This window comes from Cnephaeus nilssonii (genome assembly GCF_951640355.1).
Source record: "Cnephaeus nilssonii genome assembly, chromosome: 4".
NCBI lineage: Eukaryota > Metazoa > Chordata > Mammalia > Chiroptera > Vespertilionidae > Cnephaeus > Cnephaeus nilssonii.
Window position 1 is genome coordinate 102385547 of NC_137075.1, and position 16394 is coordinate 102401940.

At 44.1% G+C, this 16394-nt stretch overlaps 1 protein-coding gene across 5 annotated transcripts in view; it reads right to left on the reverse strand.

The window, feature by feature from the left end:
- PPP2R5C (protein phosphatase 2 regulatory subunit B'gamma) overlaps positions 1-16394 on the reverse strand; it is a 139461-nt gene that overhangs the window by 82417 nt on the left and 40650 nt on the right. The window contains exon 1 of one of the 5 annotated variants that reach the window (XM_079768183.1): positions 15822-16331. The exons of 3 other annotated variants lie outside the window; for them this stretch is intronic. In XM_079768183.1, the coding sequence (XP_079624309.1) occupies positions 15822-15915 (94 nt within the window). In that variant the 5' untranslated portion in view covers positions 15916-16331. Of the gene's footprint in view, positions 1-15821; positions 16332-16394 lie in introns of those variants that run through there. One more of the 5 variants, XM_079768182.1, reaches the window with a different exon arrangement.

The window sequence follows — 16394 nt, forward strand, 5'->3', positions numbered from 1 at the left end:
TGGGGGTTCTTAATAGACCACAAAGGGCCAAGGCCCAGGCTCCCTACAGCAAGGATTCTCCTCTCAGTCAGGCTCTGCCATGGAGAGTCTGGGCCACACTGTCCCCATCTATCCAATCTGAGTGCTGACAAACTGGCCCTAAAATTCACATGGAAATGCTAGGGAAGCGAACACCAAAACAATTTGGAAAAAGAAGAACAAAGCTGGAGGATTCACATGGCCTGATTTTAAAAGTTCTGACCAAGCTACAGGAATCAAGACTGGTGCAGACATACAGACAGAGGAATAGAAGAGAGTCCAGAAATAAACCCGCACATTTATGGTCCACTGATTTTCCACAAGCGTGCTAAGTCCATTCACGGGGAAAGAACATGCTTTTCAACAAATGGTGCTGGGAAAACTGGATATCCACATGCAAAAGAATGAACTTGGACCTTTCCCTAACACCATATACAAAAATTAACTCAAGATGGATTAAAGAGCAAATATGAAAGCTAAGATTATAAAACTCTTGAAAGAAAACATAAGAGCAAATCTTTGGATTAGGCAATGGTTTCTTAGATATGACACTAAAAACACAGCAACAAAAGATAAACTAGATAACTTGGACTTCATCCAAATTAAAAACATTTGTGCTGCAAATGATACCATCAAGAAAGTGAAAGCCAAGCCACAGATTGGAGAAAATATTTTCTATGCTTATCTATAAGGGACTGGCATCAAGATAAAGGGTGGGGCAAAAGTAGATTTACAGCTGTGAGTACATGAAACAGTTTATTCTTGTATTAGTATTAATTATTGTACCATTTTCTATACAAACAACTGTAAACTACTTTTGCCCCACCCTGAAGACTTAGCTGTGACAAAGTCCCGATCACCACCCTGGATCATGCCCTTCAGGCCACTCCACACTCCCCAGTCTTTGGTCAGCTCCCTCTTCATTTTCCACACTTCCCACCTTACCTCCCTCCTCAATTTTCTGCACAGGCCTCCTCTCTTGTGCCACTAGGAAAACCAAATCAATTAGGCCCTACTTTCACCAACTTCCTTTTTAAATTCCCTTCCTGCCCCAGAAATTTGTGAAAACCCTCTCAGCTCTTGAAGATGACTCTCTTCAGGGCCATTTCTGGTTTTCAGCAGACCTGGTTTTCACAGCCTTAATTCACAGAGAAGAAAGGGACAGGGCTGACTGTAAAGCAAGCATGTCAAACTGGCGGGCCGTGAGTTTGACATGCTTGCTGTAGAGTGACAATGTCTGAAATATAGCAAAACTGGTTCCTTCAACTAAATGACACACAATGACAGGTCAGCTTCACCAGAATGATACCATCTGAGTGAGGCCCTGAGTAGAATGTTATGGGGTGACTGCCTTGCCCCCTCCCACTGCATCTGCGTATGGCGCCCTCTTAAATGACCAACACTTGGCCAGGTCTCACATCCAAGCCCAAGCTCTCAGCCTTTCGATGCTGTGTTCTAGCCAGTCAACTGGCTGAAAGCACAGCGATGATTCAAAGGTGCAGAGAGAGTACCCCGTGGCTCTGACTGAGGACCAGCTATCAGGTCATGCCTCTCACTTTGAGTGCTTTCCCTTCTTATTTAATTTCTTGAATAGAAAATATGTTCACCTGGCCAAATACACACGCAGTGAAAACCCTCCATCCCACCAGCTCAGGGATCACTTTTAATTTCTTGTGTCCCTCCAGCCCCTGTAGTGACAAGGTGGCTCATGTCCCCACTCCACACCCCCGGCTCCACTCAATCGCTCCCTGATGCTGCAGGTCCATAGAGTCATCGCTTACTCAATATAAACCCTTTTCCAGCGTTTCTTCTTGCCACACCCACACTACACACTCCCCAGCCTGCTGAGTGAGTCACCCCTGTCCCCAGCTGCTTTCTGGGACCACCACTGAGGTGATCCACCACTGAGCTGTTCGAGTGGGACTCCTGGGAGGCCCCGCCCCTGCCCACAAGCTGCTGTCACCCCTGTGCCGTGTCTGTGATGGCACAGATGCTCAGCGCTGAGCATAGCCAACGTCCAAGGCAGTGACTTCTAAATATGTGTTTAAGGAATGAAACAAAGCTTTCGGTGGTTTTTGTAAGGCAGAAGGTCAAAGCTAAACTGTGTTCTCCTTTCTATGTTCAGTATATTGCACAAAGTTTTCCTGCCTTTTGAATGAACTCAGTTAACTAAATTTTTTGTTTTTGTGTGTTTTTTTGTTAATCTTCACCCGAGGATATTTTTCCCATTGATTTTTAGAGAGAGTGGAAGGGAGGGGGAGAGACAGAGAAATATTGACCTAAGAGAGACACATTGATTGGTTGCCTCCGGCTCGCTCCCCGACTGGGGCCGGGATTGAGCCTACAACTGAGGTACATGCCCTTGACCAGAATGGAACCCGGGACTCTTCAGTCTGAGAGCATCAGCCCAGCTTAGTCATATCAGCTTAACTAAAAATTGTGGGTCTTAATTTTGACCTTATCTGGCACAACAAAGAGTGTAGGGCCGCTATACCACCAGGGCTTACATCAGCAAGAGCACACATGCTGAGTGCGCAGAAGCAAAGAATGAGGAAGGGGAACATTTGCAAAGCTTTATGTAAATCAGGAACAGGATCATAGACCTTTTTTTTACTACAGTGTAAACAACCCTTCAATTGTATACAGCATCAAGAAATAGTTGTTTAGTACCGGCTCCCCTAGGATAAATGCCTCTCCTAAAACAGCCAGTTTTTAGATAAAGCATGCCTCTCTCTGACTCCCCAAGAGCTCTCTACTGCCTTACACCAACAAGGCAATATATCTAACCAAACTAAGATTACTCATGAGGAACCTTTAGTAGTAGCCAGGTTATGTTTAGCACTGAAATACTCTCCTTGGCTATGTTGAAAATGCAACTTCAACATGACTCCCTCAAGATGTCCAAAATCCTTAACCCAAGTGGAGCACTGTCATGAGGGCTGTGTGTCTTCAGAGCTGCTGGGCTATACTAAGGAACAAGGGGCCCTTCGGGTTGCTAGACAATGTAAGGCTCAGCTGAGTTAATTTCATCCACAACCACGAACCCCCAAGGTACAGCCTTACCTTCGTGACCCAGAATCTGCATCTCTTGTTGTTCTAGATGACACCATAAGATCAACTAGCCTGGTTTCAGCTGCACTGCACTCTACACCGCAGTACAAACCGAGAGCACAAAGTACTGCGTGGCTAGATCTCGGTGATAAAGGAACCTGCAGGAGCAGCTGGTGCGCGCTTGCGCTCAGAGGTGTGAGCCTACAGCCTGAGTCAGAAAACCCCAGTGCTCGCCTGCTCTCAGTCACCAATTCCTCCTGGACCTCAGGCAAGTCGGGAGCTTCTCTGCTTTGGTTTCCACAACTGTAAAAAGGGGACTAACAATACCTGTTTGCAACTCACAGGAAAGAGGATGGTTAATGAACACTTGCAAGGAGCTTTGAAGATTAGGAAGGTTCCTAGGTGCTAATAACAAACTCGTCCAAGCATTCTCCTTTGGGCGTCCATTGTGCTGAAGACTGGGAGTACCAAGCGCGCCCAGTAATCTGCTCTTCTCAAACAACTGTGAAAAACTGGAAGACATGAGTGACGGCCAGGCTTGGTGCAGATCTGTGCAAGATGGCAGACACTGAGCTGATCAGCTCTTGGGCTGCCCGCCTCAGTTGCACACAAACTGAGCTGGTATAAATATTTACTCGGGCAGCATGTTGTAGTTACTATGGATGCCACAGTGAAAGCTATTAGGCTGATAAGTTCCTGTTTCCTGCCAAAGAACGCTTTACTGAACAGTCTTCTTAAATTTCCCTTTATTATTGTTTTTAACATTTAAACATGAAGCACAGTGTAAAAATTATTTTAGGGACTCCAAATCTATCTTACATTCTACTTAAAGACTTTCCTTCTTTAAAAAAAAAAATAAAGAAAAGGCTGAAATAAACAATGCTGAAGCCCATCAATTATACTAAATAAGACTACAGACTAAACTGGTTTTTATAAGTTGGTATTTGGCTTCACATAAACACAACATGCACACACATGTACTCCCCCCAAATACACTTTTCTAACTCATGTAGGCAGGACAATCTATATTCATTTAATTGGATACCGATAATTGCAACTCATATAAGAAATGCAAAAATTCAAGATTAATATGCATTTAATGAATGCACAAAACTTAATAAAAATGCAGGATTCATAACCACTGACATTGCACTATTTGAATAAGAGAGTTCACATGTTTTAGAAAAGGTCAGTTTCAATACCTGAAGGCCTCACCTGGAAAATAAATGAGATAAAATAAGAAAGAAGGGCTTAAGGGAAGGAAGTAGGAAGAGAGGAAGTAAAAAATTTCAGAACATAGTTTAGCTGTGGCTTAAAGTGTAAATTTAAGTTAACCTCTCTTTAAAATGGTTACTTCTTACTTTTTCAACGTCACTTGTGACTTTATTTGTGAAGAAAAAAAAACTTTTGAATTTATTAGTCTTACAAAGAACCCCTCACTCACTGGACAGTCACTTCAGGTTTCTACTGGCATTTTAAGTCTTAACCAAGGATAAAATAAAGGGAGAAATCTGTGCATTCCCACTGTGCTTTTTGTCCTTAGGGATACCAGGAACGGCAATCTAAGCTTCTTCCTTTCAATTCCCTTGAAAATAAGAAATTTAATAAAATGTCCACAGGTCCAGGAAGGGATTGAGACTTAATCAAGGACCCCAATAAGGGACACTGTTAGGTAGGCCTTAAACCCAGATCTGACAGCTCCAGATTGTGGTGTGACTGAATCTAATTTAGGAAGGGGTGTGTATAGGTGGTAGGGGGGAGAGGGTTGGGGAGAGGTGGGTAACTAAATTAACAAGACCTCAATGTTTTCAAATCTAGTAAAATATATTTTTAAAATCTGTTCTTCAATTATAGTTGACGCACAATATTATATTACTTTCAGGTGTGTAACACAGTGATTTCAAATTATATACCTTACGAAGTGATCACCCCATAAGTCTAGTACCCACCTGACACTACATAATAATTACATTATTACTGACTATATTCCCTAGTAGTAAAATGTTTTTAAAAGCAGGTACAGAAGGGTTATTGATGTTATCTGAAGTAAAAAATCTCCTGAAGACCAGGTCTTAAGCACAGGGACAGAACCCCACGCTCCCCACAGCCTGGTGTAGCAGGAGCAGCCTAAGTTTCAGCCAGACAGCACCAGGTTTCTTCTGGCCTCGGCACTCACGGTTTGGTTAGGCCCACTTGTGGACACTCATTTAGACAACTATAAAACTGAGCATGGAGCTTCTCTCCTGCCAGGCTGTGGAAGTGAAGTGTCTGGGACCATCCCAGCCACTCCTCCCAGATACCCACTTAGTCTGAGAGTTTAAATCGAGTTAGCAGACTTAGGAGGACACACTGAGAGTTTACTAGTATGCCATGCCCGTGTATATACAGCACATTACAGGATGACACAATGTAACAAATTAGTCAAGCATCACAAATCATTTTAGAGCACTGTCAGGAGACTAAAAATATGTAAAATGTTAGGTTTTGAAAACTGCTCTTGTCAATTTTTTTCTTAAGAAATAAAAAATACTATATACTTTCTGTGAATAAATGTATATAAATAATATTTATGTGAAAACACACACACACACACACACACACACACACACACACACACACACGCATGTCTGGAATGATACACAGCAAACTCTAAACGATTCACTTTGAGATGGCCAGGAAAGACAGGAGACTGATTTGGGGGATAAAGCCAGGGAGAATTTTAGTTTTATTTGTAATTTTTTAAAAATTTAAACGTGATTATCTTCACATAGAAATTTTCGAAAAAAGATAAAAGGCAGCTGACTAAGGCAGAAAGGGTGGCTCCGGGTCCTGGGGTCACTCTACTGCCCACCCCACAGGCGCCGGATGCAGGTACTGCCTCTCACTGTGGCCCCTGAGGCCTGTTTGCATTATTAACTGACTAGTGAATTTAGGCAATTTTTTTTTGAGGGGGGAAGAGAAAAAATACAGAGGCTTGTGAAAACAGGGTCAGGGACACATCTTGCTCACACTAGAGAGATTTCCTGGGCCAAAGATTTTCAAGTGTTTGGTGTCAGGATCCATGTGTACTCTAAAAAAGTATGGAGGAGCCAGAAGAGCTTAGGTTACATGGGTTATACCTATGACAAAAATATTTACTTACTAATTCATTAAAAATAACAAGAAGAGGCTCATTTCATGTTAACTTAAGTATCATTAGGAAAATAACTTCATTAAAAAATAGGAAGAATGGCACTCTTTTGCACTGTGGAACATCTCTCAGTGTTTGACTTGGCAGAAGACAGGGACACTCGCATTTCTGCTTCTGTATGAGACTCGCCTATCTGTTTGATATGCTGTTTTGGTTGAAGTTTCTGAGTAAAAAGCCAGCCTCATACAGACATGTTTAGTTACAAAAGGCAGGTATTTCAATGGCTTTAAAAAAAAAAATGTTCTTTGCTTCTACATTAAGATTTGACAAGTGGTAGTTTCTCAAAGATTAGCTGCAGTGTGGAATCTGAAACCGTGCTGGTGGGTGTTTCAGTTACGTCAACTCCTGGGTGTGTCCTGCACTTGAATGTCTCCTCTGCCCACGCCTGTTTTGTGGCAGCATTTGGCTGTTGCTGGCGTGGAGTCAGGCAGATTTCCCTTCCCTGTCCATGTCAAGAAACCCATTTGTCAGCATCACCCATTCACCACTGGCAGTGGTCAATCTCACATTGGCAAATTCAAGTTCTCCAAAATTCACATTTTTTTCTTACAAGCTTGAACTTATCATGTGCAACAAATGGTGTCACTGTTGTTTCCCTTGAGTTGACAGCCTCACTTCGTTTCTTTTTGAGGAAATGGCTGTCAAATATTCAAATCTTAATACCCAGTTTGTCTGACTTTTATTCTTTCCAGTAAAAATGATGTTCCTGAGAAAGTGGCTAGTTTAGCTTGCAACTCAAACAAACAACTGCACAGTTCCCCTGGAGACAGCACTGTGCTCCCACATACTGAGGGCTTTATGTGGACTTTGCCTTTATCATATAATGCGAAAAGCTGAGCATGCAGGGTTGAGATTTAATAAAACCAAGCACCTCATGCTTCACCCAGAATTCTTAGGTCAGACCTGCATGCATCTGGTGGAGCACACAGTGGCCGCTGGTTGCACACCCTGCCTTGCTCTATGTAAGGAGCTAACCTACATAGCTACTGCTGCCTTGGTACCATGCAGGCAAATGGCCCCACAGTGAAAGGGCAGCTGAGGCCTTGGTATTCTTATGAGATAGTTGTGGCCTTGCAGATCCCTGGAAAGTGGCTCTGGGATTCTACTGTGAATGCTGCCCTATGTAAAGACTGAGGACCCCTTCACAGCTTCCGAGTTGAGAACATGGCCAGCAAGTGCTGCCCCTGGATAGGCTCAGTCCCAGTTTTATATGTATAGACATGGTGGACAATCGCCAACACACACGTATGTGCCATCCTCACCACCAAGAATCAGGGACCAGTTACTTAGAAAGAACTGAGCTTGTTCCAAGAGTGAAACATTATTCTTCTCCATAGTTTTGTAAGTCAAAATACTGTAATTAGAGCATATTGCTCATGAGTAACACAACTGTAGACAAGAATCCAAATGCTGTGCCCTGGCCGGGTAGCTCAGTTGGCTAGAGCATCATCCCGATACTCCAAGGTTGTGGGTTCGATCCCTGGTCAGGGCACATACAAGAATTAACCAATGAATGTATAAACAAATGGAACAACAAATCAATGTTTCTCTTTCTCTCCCTTCCTCTCTCTCTAAAATCAATAATAAAAAAAAGAATCTAAATGTTGCACTAAAAGTTCACATACATCAATGACAGAGACGGAAAAACCTACCCAAACAGTGTTTAAGTTCAAATTTTATGAAAAATACCACAGCATTAAAACTTAAAACAATAAGATCTAAAGTTACAGTTGAGATCCCACTTTAATACAGATGTTACTTTCCATTTGTTAGCAACTTGACTTCCCAAAACATACTGTCTTATTGTCAAACTAGAGGCCCAGTGCACAAAATTCATGTACTCTGGGAGGTGGGAGGGAAATAACTTACCGTTTGGTAAGATGGTGTAGCGGTCTATGCAGCCACTTCGAGTTAGCAAGGAGACTGTGCCAGCAGGTGGGGGTACCCCTGCGGACGCTGCCAGCATCGGTTAGGTCTCAACCTTGCCCACCCAGATGGCTAATTTGTCAACATTGAAATAAAAAACACAGTTCCAACACTATCCCAATTAAAAAAAATCTTAACCCAAAAAAGGAATTCAGGAGTTTAATATTATGGGATCCTATATAATAAAAGTCTAATATGTAAATCGACCAAACTATGGAACGATCGGTTGCTATGACACGCACTGACCACCAGGGGACAGACACTCAATGCAGGAGCTGCCTCCTGGTGGTGGTCAATGCACTCCCACAGGGAGAGCGCCACTCAGCCAGAAGCCAGGCTCAAGGCTGGTGAGGGCAGTGGTGGTGGTGGGAGCCTCTCCCGCCTCCACGACAGTGCTAAGGATGTCTGACTGCTGGCTTAGGCCAGCTCCCTGGGGTGAGTGGGCCTAAGCCATCAGTCGGACATCCTCTGAGGGCTCCCGGACTGCAAGAGGGTACAGGCTGGGCTGAGGGGAGCTCCCCCCACCCTCGAGTGCATGAATTTTGTGCACTGGGCCTCTAGTTTGACAATAAGACAGTATGTTTTAGGAAGTCAAGTTGCTAACAAATGGAAAGGAACATCTGTATTAAAAACAACTAAAGGAATGTGACAAGTGAAATCATCCTATTTGTGATAATCACATATAATGTCTCTTTCACATATAATGTGAAAACTCTTTTCTTCACAAGAGCTAAAATGGGGAGGGGAGGAATGGGTATAAATACTGGTCTCTTATTTTACTTAATAGATGGACCCAAGAGAAGTGACGGGAACAGTCTACACTCTGGAGATGCCCTGGAGACTGAGTCTGGGCTCGTCCTGTGAGGACATTCCATACACAACCTACCAGCAGCACACAGCACACACTCCAGGACCATGACGGCGCTAATTTCTTCAGGAGGTGCAAGGACAAAAGGAACAAATACAAATAAATAAAGCGAGTGCGGTTAAGGCACTGGGCTCTGAAGTGCCACACATGACCTAGAAAAGGGATGACCTCGGCGACTACTAACACTCCGAGTCTTACACTGTGGCCGGCATCATTTTCCACACGGATTACACACACTCATTTAAACTTCATAAAACCCAGAGGTGGGTCACCTTGTTCTCATGTCATTCCTATTTGCAGGCCCAGAGAGCTGAGTCGCTTGCACAAGACTAGAGCAGGGGTGGGGTGAGTGAGGAAGCTCACCCCAGCCCTGTGGCTTCAGAACGCCTCCTCCACACTCAACCACCAAGCACCCTGCCTCTCAAGTTCAGTGGGAACCTTAGCTTTCTCTCAGAGTGTGCCTTAAAGGCTGTTACCCTTTAAAAGACCAATAAAATGCCAATAAACATTTAAAAAAAGGTGTACACCCCCAACACCGTTTGGTAAGATGGTGTAGCGGTCTATGCAGCCACTTCGAGTTAGCAAGGAGGAGACTGTGCCAGCAGGTGGGGGTACCCCTGCGGACGCTGCCAGCATTGGCTGGGTCTCAACCTTGCCCACCCAGAGGGCTAATTTGTCAACATTGAAATAAAAAACACAGGAAAGGCTGAAGCTTGAACATAAAAGGCTGCTGCTCACGATTAAGGAAACAATTCTAAGTAATGCCATTTCCTTTGCACACTTTTTCTAAAGCAGAACATTTTAAAGATAATTCTCTCAAACATTAGAGAAAAGTTTAAACCTACAGGACACCTGTATGCCCACTGCCCTAGAACTGGCAGGTGTCTGCATTTGAGCACACTTGGGCACGGTGACTTTTCTCTGATGTTTCAAGTGCTTGTGGAGATCATGCTAGGTCCTCCTAGGACCCTCCTGCAAGCCCCAGAGCAGGACGGCCCAGCAGCACAGTTCCTGCCACACCTGCGCAGAGAACAGGATCACAGTCCCAACTGCCCCAGCAATGTCTTCTGTGCTTTGATTTTGTCTTTTTAGAACATAGATCCTATACAGATTTGCTCACTGTATTTCACTATTACATCCCTTTTGTTTTTAAAGTTGAAGGGGTTTTGATTTATGGATGATGAATTCAAGGGTTGGAAGCAAAACTAGACCTTACTTGCTGTAGCAGCAGTTGGTCCTCGTGCGCTTGAGCCAATGTGTTTTCAAGATTCAAAAGATTTTTCTTTAAGCACATCACGAGAGAAGCGATTTGCCCCATTTTTTAGAGTTTTCCTGTCTCCACATCCTTGGTGGTGCTATTTCCATCTGACAGGGAAGAGGAGATCAGGTGGGCAAGGCAGAGTGGTTACCTGTGGTCAACTTTTTCAACCAGGTACCTCGTACAGCTTCTCATGAGACTGACAAGTACTATTTGACTGACCAAGTAATTAGCTAAGAAACACACCAGTAACTATTCTCTGAGTGAGTGGTCATTCAGAGAGACAACTTTTAATTTTCAATTCACCAGTGCTTACACTCAGAGGTGGTCTCAGACGTCATGAGAAATAACCAGCTGACCATGACCTTCCCCAGGACACTTATGATTCATGGAGGAAATAAAATTAAACCCGTGATGACTACCTGGCCGACTGGGTAAGTGAAATGGGACAGCAGCGAAGGACATCTTCAACTTCCCCTTCACAACATGAATGGATGCTTGGAGCTTCACGAACTTTCCCTTAAACCTGAGACGAGTTTGAACTCCAGACACTGAAATATATTCCAGTATAGAAAGCATAACCACCAGAGGGTACATGTGACGGAGCTTTTACAGCCACCCCTCAACACCCTGCCCTGGAGCCCAGGGAGCTGGGCTGCCGCCCACTTCATTCATCGCTGTGGCCCTGGGCAAAAGAGGCTGCTCCTGCTTAACTAAAACAGGCCAGTAACACTGTCTCACAGTGCTGGCGGCTCAGTGATAGGACAGAGGGGGAGGCCTGGTCCTGGCCCCCGCACACTGAAGGTGCTCCATACACACTGCCTCCCTTCTGGGACAGCCACCGGGGTAGGGGGCTGGGGCCTGGAGTCGTCCGCACAGGCTGGTGACCCTGGGGAGAGACGGCAGGACCCACCCCGCTCACCTCTCAGTAGGCTGTGTTGTAGGGTTAGAGAAACCACCGTGCCATGGGGCCAGAAGTAGCATGTATCCCAACCACGCTGCCTGTGGTGTGTCTCCCTTTTCCTAGGATTAAAAATGTACACATTTTTCTTGACTACTAACTCTTCCTTTTGTTTATTTATTCTTCAACACAAGTAACATATTCTAATGAAAAAATCCTAGGAGTTTAGCTTTTGCTGCAAGGCAGGAATCATGACCAGAAACCTGAGCAGACACTGTACCCAAGTTCAAGGGCAGACCAATTAACAATGATGGGCAGGCTTTACACAAACATGCAATCCCCCTGCCCCGTGATACTTTAGTTAAGTTCCACACCTCAGGAACACAAAAGAAACATCTTTACATAGAGTGTCACTACCAGTGAGCTTCAAAGGTACATTTCTAAAAAGTCACAGCAGAGTGCGACAGTTACGCAACATACAGCTGTTTGTGAGGTAATCCTGAGTTGCTGCACTATTCAGGGAATGAGTCACTGGCTTGATCTTTTGGAGAGTTTTTTATTTTTGGTCATCACCAAAACACTTTTCCTTCCTAGTTTAGGGGAGTGAGGATCATCCTAGGCACGTCCTCACTAGTCTTTACTGACTGCACATCACACAGGTGTGTTCTCCATCTAGGAACCCACGTGAGTGTGTACAGGTTTTACTAGTAGTACTGGCTAAGCCATTAGATTGAGTGTAGCAGGAAATGACACCACTTCCACACAGCCTTCCTGCACCCTCTTCTCTAAGGGGAAGATTTCCATTTAACCGGTGATCCAGGAAGACTCGTGAGAAACCAAACTTTTCTATCATCAGACCTCCATTTCCCAGGAAGAGCAATTTGCTCTCTGGCTCCCTACCAGTCTTTCAAAGACAGACTCATAGATGGGTGAGCTTGCTAAGGACTAGAACAAGATTAGAGCAGTTAACAACTTTCTTGAGGCCAGAATAACAGCCAGCTGGAAAAGGATCAGATAGCTTTCTTCCCCTCTGGCCATGAATGTCATTTTGGCTTGGCTCTTCCTGCTTTGAGCCCAGCTCTGGACATAAGTGGTGGGTTCTATCTATGGAGGGCCCAGTTCCCCAAACCCCACCAAGCCATCAAGTAGAGGGAAGACCACATGACACCTATTTCACTATTCCTTTTTTAAAAAAAACACATATTTTTATTTATTTCAGAGAAGAAGGGAGAGGGAGAGAGAAACATCAATGATGAGAGTCAATCATGGACCAGCTGCCTCCTGCATGCCCCCTAATGGGGATCGAGCCCGCAACTTGGGCATGTGTCCTGACCGGGAATCGAACCGTGACCTCCTGGTTCATAGGTTGATGCTCAACCACTGAGCCATGCTGGCCAGGCTATTTTACTATTCTTAACAGGCAATTAAAAAATGCAAGCAATAGCCTTAGACGGGTGGCTCGGTTGAAGCTTTGTCCTGTACACCAAAAAGGTTTTGGGTTCGATCCCTAGTTGGGGCCTGTACGGGAGGCAACTGATTAGTTTCCCTTTCATATTGATGTTTCTCTCTCACTCCCCTAAATCAATAAAAACACATCCTTGGGTGAGGATTAGTAAAAAAAAATTCAAGCAATAGCCTATCTAACCTGCCCCCTGCTTTTGTATATAGACCTTTACTGGAACACCATCACGCCCCTTTGTTTACTTATTGTCTATGGTTGTTTTCATCACAGCCAAAAACAGTAACTGCCAGGACACTGCAAACATTGTCAATCCCCATCCAGAGCTGTACTGTCCAATACAGCAGTCGCTAGACACAAGTGCCTATTTAAATTTGAAATAAAATACAATTTAAAATTCAACTGCTCAGTTGCACTAGTCACATTTTAAGTGCTCAACAGTCACATGTGGCCAGGAGCCACGGCAGTGGATAGATAGCACAGAGAACATTTCTGCCACCGAGGAGCAGTTCTCTTGGACAGCACTGGAAGTACAAGATTTCAATCAGGAAGTTAAATTTACAGCCATTGGGGTCCAGGCACCTCCCTCTTTCTACAGGCAGAAATGTTCAATAGTATGTCACGTTCACCCTTGAACTTTTTAGAATATGCTAATTCACCATATTAATGGAAAATGTTAGACTATCTAATACAAGGAAACCACCAAGCCAATTGGGACAACTAATCAGTGTAGTGATAGTATTGATTTATTTGTTTACTTGTCTGCTCCCCCGCTCCCCACCCCCTCCCGTAAACTCTAGGAAAGCTGGGCCATCGCCATTGCTTCATAGGGCCCTGCTTGGCAGGAGGAGGCAGAGACTGGACAAATATTTGTATAATAAATGAAGAAGTCAGTCCTGGGCACAAAACTGTCATACAAAAGAGGCTGCTGAAACAGATGGATGTTGATAAGGCCTTGGAAAAAACTGCTATTAATCCTGTGGCAAAGGTTCTACAAACCGCCCAAATTTCAATTTTAAACGAGGTGGGTTTTTTTTTAATGACCTAAACGTAGCCAGGTTTGAGCCTGGCCCTGCCTCTTACAGGCTATGTGACCGTGGGCAGGCTCTGTTCCCGTCCCCGAGGAAGACCCTCCTCCCTAAGGGGGAACCATGGTGCTCCAGGGTGAGAGGAGCCTCTCGGTGCTGCTCCTGGGCCCTTTCCCAGCGTCACTACATCAGGCCCGCACTCTAGTGCACCAGCCCAGAGCTGGCTCCTCAGGTGTCTCTCCTGCGCCAGGGTCCTTGCTGGTTTTCTCCACTGAACCTGGGCTCCTCTGTGGTGGGGCTGTCTCTCAGTCATGTTTAATGACCCTCGGCACTGAACACACAGCAGAGCTGCTAACCGGATGTAAAACTGATCAAGACTCTCAAAGCCAATATAAATAAAACACTTTGCTAAACCTCTAATTAACATGCTTTTTCTTTTAAAGTCCTTAACAGTAAATGAAGCATTCTTCAAGTTTTGAAATTAGAAAGCACCCTCACTGTTTGAATTAGAAATTAGTTTTAGGTCCCTAAAGGTCACGTGACCCCTTCAAGTCCCTTCAAGTTAATGCACGCCACTCCTTTCCCTCCAAGGTTAGAGAGCAAACAACCACTCACTCACCCAACAGCAGAAAGTACAAATAGGCCATAACAAAGTCTTGGAATTAAAAAAACAAAATCAATGTGGTATAAGATAAAAAATAAAATTATTTCATTTCAGAATAAATTCATAGTTCAAAAAATAACCGATACACAAGTGTCTAATAAAATCAGAAAACTCACAAATCAAAAATGTCTATTATTTATAAGATACTTTAAATTAAGTACTGCCAACTTAAATCACAATTGCATTTGTTTTTGCCCACTTGGCTCTTACAGCTGAATTATCTACATGCCACGCTCGGCGGCGTTTGCTCTTTCCTGGGCACACAGCAAAACAGCGAATTCACAGCCTGATCTATAAGTTGGTCACTGTGGACACTCATTCCCACCAGCTTCAGTAAAGAGGGTTGGAGAGAACAGCAACACCCATTTTATTCCAACTGATTGCATTTATCATCCCTGGGTCCACCCTGGGTTCTGAAAAATCCTGCCCTGCTCTTTAGTCACACAGACTATTTAGTCACCTAGAAAACGTGCCCCCACCCTTCCTAAGGGGGATTCTGACAGGTTGAATGGTTAGGCACAGCTGTGATATACATTTTGAAGTGCTTTGAAGAAGCTTTTAACATCCATGTTCTATTTCACCCAAACAAAAATCTGCATAACAAATATTTTAAAATACCAAGAATAAGCATAGTACTACAGGGACACATTTTAATGTTACTATTATTAATTACTATAGGAATTGTCTTTTAAGCTAAGTTTGTTTTTTTAAGCCAAATTTTGTATAAATTGTAAGAGGCAAACTGTAATTATTAAAAGTGACCTATATACACATTGAAAACTTGTTGCCATGTTAAATATTAAAGTCAGATGGCAAGATAGAGCCAATTTAAATGCAAAATATGTCCTAGGTGTCTACGAAAGCACTAATATTTCAGAAATTAGGACCCACAATGGATTTTGATATTTCAGAGCAGGAGTATGTCTCTTTTAGGCTCCATAGCAAGAATAAAAACAATCCTTTCAAAGGAAGTTCTTTCCTAATGGTTTCTGCACATTTTCTGACTGCAATTCATCTTTAATTCAGGGATGTGTCCCCGATGAAACCTTTGCAGTATTAAGCAACACAGATGTAACAGAAACTCTGCGGACGGACAGACAACTTGGCCAGGCGCTGCCACCCGCCTCCCCTTCCTCCCCCCACCCAACACCTTCCCCAGGCGGTGACTTCACATCCTTTGACATCAGCACAGCTCGGAAAGGGGGATGGGAGAGCGAGCAGAAAGCAGAAAAACCAGCTTTGAACTATGCATGCAAGGCCTCTCTCAAGACTCAAATTCTGTGAGTAGATCGTAAAAAGGCAAACTGCAGGGACACGCCCAGCCGCCCCTGGTTAAGTCTGCAGTGAAACCGTGAATTCTGCTGGAAAGGACTTCCTGCTTGTCTTATCTGAAGCACAATAGCCATTTATTAACTAGCCACAGAAGGTTCCGACTCAGTGAAACGCACAATAACTTACCTCGAATATGGAGAAGGGCCACGGGCTGGAAAGGCCCATTGGAGTTGGCCGCATCCACCACCATCCTGCCCCCCGCTTTATTACATGTCAACATCTAGACTCGGCGGGGAAGGCAATGGACTCCTTAAGGCAAGAAAGCAGCCTCCATTTTAGTTTTAAAAAAAAGACAAACTGAAGCTCTGCAGCTGGAGGGAACTGGCTGCCGCGTGATGTCAGCAGGCACGGAGCCCGCCGATTGGCCGGAAGCTGCAACTTAAAATGACACTAAAAAAAACCTGCAAATGGAAAGAGCCTTCAGTTTGGCTGTCAGCGTGCACGGGAAGCCTGGGCATTTTTGGCTTTCTGCAGTATTCATTTCAATAACTTTTAGGCAAAGATCCCATCTCTTAGGGGGCAGGTCTGAGGCCATAACCCCGCCAGACTGTAAACATGATTGAGAGCTACCAAAACCAGTGTGTGTGGGTATCTGTACCGGAACCTGAAATTTCAGTAGTCCCCTAATTGGTACCCCAAAGTCAATGGATTTTATACCCACTGGCCGCCTTCTATTTTCTAGTTCTAATGACTTTAATG